Source organism: Arachis ipaensis, chromosome B9, assembly GCF_059453495.1.
Source record: "Arachis ipaensis isolate K30076 ecotype BB chromosome B9, ASM5945349v1, whole genome shotgun sequence".
Classification (NCBI taxonomy): domain Eukaryota; kingdom Viridiplantae; phylum Streptophyta; class Magnoliopsida; order Fabales; family Fabaceae; genus Arachis; species Arachis ipaensis.
The window spans coordinates 141,228,815-141,234,889 of NC_142444.1; the positions used below are offsets into that span (position 1 = coordinate 141,228,815).

General features: G+C 35.5%; 1 protein-coding gene across 2 annotated transcripts; it reads left to right on the plus strand.

Annotated features, from left to right (window-relative positions):
* The first annotated feature begins 1,930 nt into the window (after positions 1 to 1,930).
* Positions 1,931 to 5,859, plus strand: LOC107618491 (uncharacterized). 2 transcript variants are annotated; one of them, XM_016320586.3, is made up of 4 exons: positions 2,653 to 3,096; positions 4,107 to 4,124; positions 4,294 to 4,689; positions 5,425 to 5,859. In XM_016320586.3, the coding sequence occupies exons 1-4, from the start codon at positions 3,055 to 3,057 to the stop codon at positions 5,605 to 5,607; spliced, it is 639 nt and encodes a 212-aa protein (XP_016176072.1). In that variant the 5' UTR covers positions 2,653 to 3,054; the 3' UTR covers positions 5,608 to 5,859. The 2 variants fall into 2 exon arrangements, with proteins under 2 accessions (XP_020966032.1, XP_016176072.1); XM_021110373.2 differs by lacking the exons at positions 2,653 to 3,096; positions 4,107 to 4,124 and adding an exon at positions 1,931 to 2,180 and having other exon boundaries at positions 4,319 to 4,689.
* The last annotated feature ends 216 nt before the right edge of the window (positions 5,860 to 6,075 follow it).

Here is a 6,075-nt window from a genome sequence, read left to right on the forward strand (position 1 = left end):
TCTGGATCAAAAGTTATGAGCAAATGAAGATGGTGATAAATAGTGTTAGGGTTTCTCCACCCCTTCTCCTCTCATATCCGCCCCTCACTCTCGTAAATGGGGAATGGAGACTGAAATGTGGCTTTGTTAAGTATTATATATGTGGGTTTAGGCTCATTTGAGCCCGATTCACTCGTTTTAGCCCGTTGGACCAATTTTGGGTCAAAACCTTTAAGATTAGCATTTTAATTCGTATTCTAATTATTTTCACTTTCCTAACATATAAATTTTAAATTGTTAACCTTCTTTTCTCTTATTTAATTTATTAATTAATTATTTATCTTTTTTTAGATTTTATATCTATTGTGTCCAATCATGTGTTAATAAAAAACAAAAATTCTACCTCATTGGATACACCTAAATACCATCACGTGTAAGCATATCCAGCCTTATTCTTAACATGTATTTTTGAAAAAAAAAAAGTATATATTATTATTTATTAAAATAAAAAATACTTTAAATACTTTATATAATTAAAATAAGATATTAAAAAAACTAAAAATTAATAAATAAACTACCATTTCTACCAATAAAAGATAAAAACACTGACATTTCTACCCACGAAAAACAAAAATTAAAGTTCTACCCATAAAAGATCGAATTCATATGACAAAACTATTCAAACTCTAAAAAACTACCTGAAAATTCAAATTACCCTTCCATACCCATCACCGTTAGCATCATTATCATTATCATATTCTCTCTTTCTCTCTCTTAATCTCCACTTGTAACACCACCACTATCACCAGCACTGCGATATCTGTTCCCACCGCACAATTTTTATAATAACAGCGTTGGTAATAATGCCCACCATTGCATCTTCGGTAATAGCAGTACCGTTGATATATATAACTTACTCACATGTAGCAATAGAAATTATGTAGAATAACCCAAAATCAACCACATGTGAACATGAATAGTGCTGAGATTGTTGCTCTTGGTCTTCCTTCAATCAACCATGCTGCTATATATAAATCATTTGCATTCCCACAAAATACCTAAACCTACAAATTTAAAAAAAATTAAAAATTTTTCTTTCATCAATCAAAATTAGATTTTGATATTGACCTATTTACATTTATTACAAATACATTAAATTTTTCAATTGCCCATTTTTTCTAAAAAAAATAACTTCTCAGATCTAGAGAGGTAGGAGATTATTGTATTGAGGAAGGGAAAAACGGTAAAGCAGGTGGTGGAATGAGCGGTTGGCGATGAACCCCAAATCGAAGGAAGAAGAGGAAGGAGAAACCATTTGAAGCGTGTACTTCTCGTCTCTTTGTCTCTCTTATTTGCTGCGGTTGCGACGACAGCTCCCAACCTCGTTGGCGCCGCGTCGCGCCTTCTCCCTCTTCTTTCTCTTAGTTCAGAATCGGTGATGATGGTGATGATGGTGGAGGAGAGTGTTAGTGCGATGGCACTACATATTATGGTGGTGTTGAAGATTTAGAAAGAATGTGTGTGAAGATGACGGTAGTAATAAAGAGAGAAGAATAATTTAAGATTTTCAGATAATTTTTTAGGTTTGAATAATTTTATCGTATAAATTTGATCTTTCATGAGTATAATTTTAATTTTCGTCTTTCATAAATAGAAATATCAGCGTTTTTTTTATATTAAAAATAATAATTATTCAAAATTAATTTATATTTTAATATTAATAAAATAATAAAATATTATTATTATAATTTATTTATCTAAAAAATACTTTATATTTTAAATATATACCTATTTTTGTGTCTTATAAAATTTAAAAAATGTGTGTATCAGCGTGCGAGCGTGTCGGCGAAGTTTCCATATCGTAAACTTGAGGGCCAGGGGCAGGGGTGCCTCACGCTGTTTTGTGTTATCTTAAACACAAAGAAGAGCCCTGACACAAAGAAGAGCAATTATGGCAGCCCTGTCAGTGAGGGTGGCAACTTCGACTCTCTGCAATCTGAATGGGTCACAGAGGAGACAGGCCATGTTGAGTCCAGTTTGGTACATGGGTGCTCGACCAAAACCCTCTAACGCTACCGCTACTTCGTCTTCTCACTCTCACTTCTTTCAGAGTTCTAGAACAAACATCAGTTCATCAAAGGTCTACCATTTGCACCACAAGACTCCAAGAAACTTGTCAGTTTTCGCTATGTCCGCTGATGGTATTACCTGTTTTTTCTTCCTTCTTCCCTGTTTTCTGAATTTCGTAAAGGCTTTGGAAATTGACGATGAGAAGAGACTATTCATCATTATTATTCAGGAATTCTCAATTGCAGAATTTCAGTTTCCATACTCTCTTTTTCTCTCCTTTTATGTATCTCATTAATCGCATTAGTTTCTTTATTTATATATTTAGAATATAGGCTTTTGGCTCTTAAAATGAAAAAATAAAAGAGGAGAAAACTTTCTTCAAACATACCTAGGCATGGCAATTTTCCCGCCGGGGAACGGATTTGGAGAGGAATTTTATCCCGCGGGGATGGGGGCGGGGACCCGTTAAATAAACGGGACGGGGGTAGGGACAGGGATCGAAGTCTCCGCCCCGTGGGTACCCGTGTAATACCCGTATGTACAAAATGACAAAAATACCCTTATATATATATATATATATAGATATTAGTTTCACATGAATGTGTGAAAGTGAAACCCTAAATCCCAATTTCATTCACTCAGTGCCGTGGTTTGCCAAATCCTCTCACCGTGGTTTGCCACCTTCATCCCCCTCACTGCCGTGTTCCCCTTTCTCACCGCTTCTCTCCTCTCACTCTCAAAATCACCGCAGAACCATCGTCCTGCATCTGAGAAATCTGGCCGAGGAGAACATCGCCGTTGCGACCATCGCGTGCCTAACCCAGCCCGAGGAGAATCGTCAAAGGCAGAAGCGTTGGCGCGTTGCCGTCTTCGTCGAGTGAGAAGCAGAATCGTCGCCATTTTCGTCCCGTTAGAAGAGGGTTATCTTCGTCGCCGTTCAGAAAGATCGTTGGAGGCAAAATCGTGTTTGTTGCAGTTCAGTCTTCGTCGCCGCTGTTGGTCGCCATGGCCGCCATTCCTTCCACTAACTCAGCCTCTTTGATTTCTGTACTTTTTATTTACCTTAAACATTTATTAATTACTATGGCATTGTTGAGATTTTCTGTGATTTTCTAAGTTAGCCTCTGTGATTTTGCATTAGTTGCTGCCTTTTTGCCTGTCATTATGCCTCATATGAGTTTGTTTAATTGAATCTATAGTATTTGTTAGTCAATCAATTTTGCAGTGGCTAAAAGAAATATGGTTAATTTGATTGAGGATATGCGATAATAGATTACTGAAGGTTTGAATTTTTCATTGATGATTGTCTTTTTTCTTCAAAGTTTTTCCTATTTTTTCTTTACCCGTTACCTGCCGCAGGGACGGGGCGGGGACGGGGACAGATTGTGGAGGCGGGGGGCGGGGGGCGGGGGGCGGGGGGCGGGGGGCGGGGGGCATGTCCCCGCCCCCATGGGGACCCGTTGCCATCCCTAAACATACCCTTGTTCAGCAAATTGTGTGGTGTGGTGTGGTTTGGTTTAGTTCAGTTTTTTTGTAATCATTTTGAAAATTTGTCTAGTTAGTTGACTGAGTTTAGTTTAACAAGTGTTATGAACATGGTGTCTTTGTCTTGAATTATTGGATTATTATTACTGGATTTGGATACTACTTCTTGCCGATTGCCACTGTTTGTGCTTTTAATATTGAATTTTGTGAATTGGTGCATTTGGTTTGCTTGGTTTATGCTATTTGTTATTATTTATGTTAATGCACGCCAAGTGCTCTCTGATATGCCTCTTTGATATTTTGAAATCTAAATTTCATGCTTACTATGTATTATGTTGTTTAGGTTAATACTTCGTATTAGGCATATTATAAAATTGATGGTGGATTGAGTAATTGCCTCTTAGCAAGTTGAAAATGTCACCTTTGGTTAACTTGAAATACGCACGATATGTAATTTATTTCACTTCATGTTCATTATCTTTCTAATTTACATGACTCATGCTTGTTTCTTAAGTTTATACTAGGAAGGCAATTTAACCAAATTAAAGTGCTCTTGAATGTTCGGTTCTTAGTACAGGTGGTGTTGTTTGGTGAGTACACTAGGATCACTTATATATTTGCAATTTACTTACACTGCAACACATTTCTAATTCTTAGTGCACTAATCCACCATATTTGAACTACTCGTTTGCATCATTCACATTACTTGAATTAACTTTTCATCATTTTCATCTCCCAATCTTGCCCCTTCAAAATAAGAACTACAGATGGCCATGTGTGACAGCAAAGAAGACTAGTGAGGAAGGCGATAAACGCTCACTGCCAAGCATGTCTGATATTCTAGAAGCTTCTAGAGCACAGAAACTGGACCTTCAACTCAAAACCCTGGGACCCTTCTTCAGGATCACTGCCACTAGCCTCCAAACCCGCGCAGAGCTGGGAAAAGCTGAAGGCCTCGTACGAATCTCGTTTCAAGGAACAAAGATTCTTCACTTGGATTCCATGAAGCTCCGCAGGGAAACCCTCAGCATGGAGAAATCAATCTTTGGCCTTGGTTTGTTCATCGGTGCCGTCGCTATTCTTCACGGCTACGATTCTGGCTGCACCACCGCTCAGTTACTCGCAATCAATGATTCCGACCTTTACCATTCTAAGGTTAGTTAACCTTATCCACAACCAGTTGATCCACAATATTATAAAAGAAATGATATTTATGTCAAATTTTTTATTATATATATATATAAAACAAATTTATTATCTTTTATTACTTGTACAAAAGAGATGTATAAAAAATGAGAAATGCTAAAGGAATTTATTATTTTTGGCCAGTTAATCATCAATATTTAAAAGTATGAGATAAAGTATATTGTTAGATTATTAGATTAAAGAATAAGACAAAAGAAATTGAGTTGATGACTAAGTAATGATAAAAAATAATAAATTCTGATGATTTTTTAGCATTTTTAGAAAAAAAATTATACATATATTATTCTTATTACAACAATTACGCTTTGTACCGTCAAAATTAGTTGAATGTTTAAAGAAAAATCAATTCCATTTAGTGAAATTGTGTGTTTCAATATGATATTTTACAGCCAGATTTTTTCAAACAAAAAAATAATCCAGACGATAATATCCCGCGCCATTTAAACTTGCTTTACGCCATAATTTTGCAACAGATTATTTTGGCATTTGCAATCCGATGGTAATATTTTGCACAAAACAAATTTTAGTAATAATCGTTGAAATTTTCCACGATAAATTCCACCGTAACTGGTGATTACAGTGAAAAAGTTTAGCAGTAAATCACTAATTCTGACAATAATAGTGTCATGTGTGATAAATTCGTTGTCTTTTAATTTTATATTTTCTTTTATTCTTTATGTATAGTTGGTTAGGTTCTACAGTAGACTTGGATTTAGAGAGGTGTGCCAAGTGAGTGGCTCATCAATTGGGGATATTCCACACATGCTGGTTTGGGGAGGTGTTGGTACACGCATGGATGCCAGCATTGAGGAACTCATGCTCAAATGGTGTACCAGATTCAAGAAAAATCAAAGCCCTCAATCATGACTGATCCCATTACAGTTTACCTTCTTTTCTAATTTCCTATGTTTTGAAGGTTTTTTTTTTCTTTTTTTCTTTTTTTTGTACAAAGAAGGCCCAAAGGACGCAAAATGTTTTGAAGTTTGATTTTAAATAAGTATGTATGATTTTCTTTACAATTTCACTAGGTAACCAACAGAAATTTTGTCAACTCTTGTCAACTTTAATTGGGCTACAAAGTTCAATTCATTTAAAAAGTCACATTCCTAATTATCCAAATTTGATCCTAATGTCTCGTATTTATTATTGTAAACCTAATTTACTCAAAATTTTTACTGTGCAACTACATCCCTTATTTTATTTTATTTTTAATGGATGTGTCTTTTGTTGCACATGGCTTCTCTTTAAAACTTGTTTAAATGTGTCTTTAGTGAATGTGTATTTTGTTGGAAGTGTCTTTAATGAATGTATCTTCTATTAGAAGTATTTTTAATA

Bases quoted from the DNA above. Each gene is read 5' to 3' on its own strand.
- LOC107618491 (XM_021110373.2), top strand. From the start codon at position 1,931: ATGGCAGCCCTGTCAGTGAGGGTGGCAACTTCGACTCTCTGCAATCTG. The intron at 2,181-4,318 runs GTATTACCTGTT...CATGTGTGACAG, and splicing joins TTTCGCTATGTCCGCTGATG to CAAAGAAGACTAGTGAGGAA. The intron at 4,690-5,424 runs GTTAGTTAACCT...CTTTATGTATAG, and splicing joins CCGACCTTTACCATTCTAAG to TTGGTTAGGTTCTACAGTAG.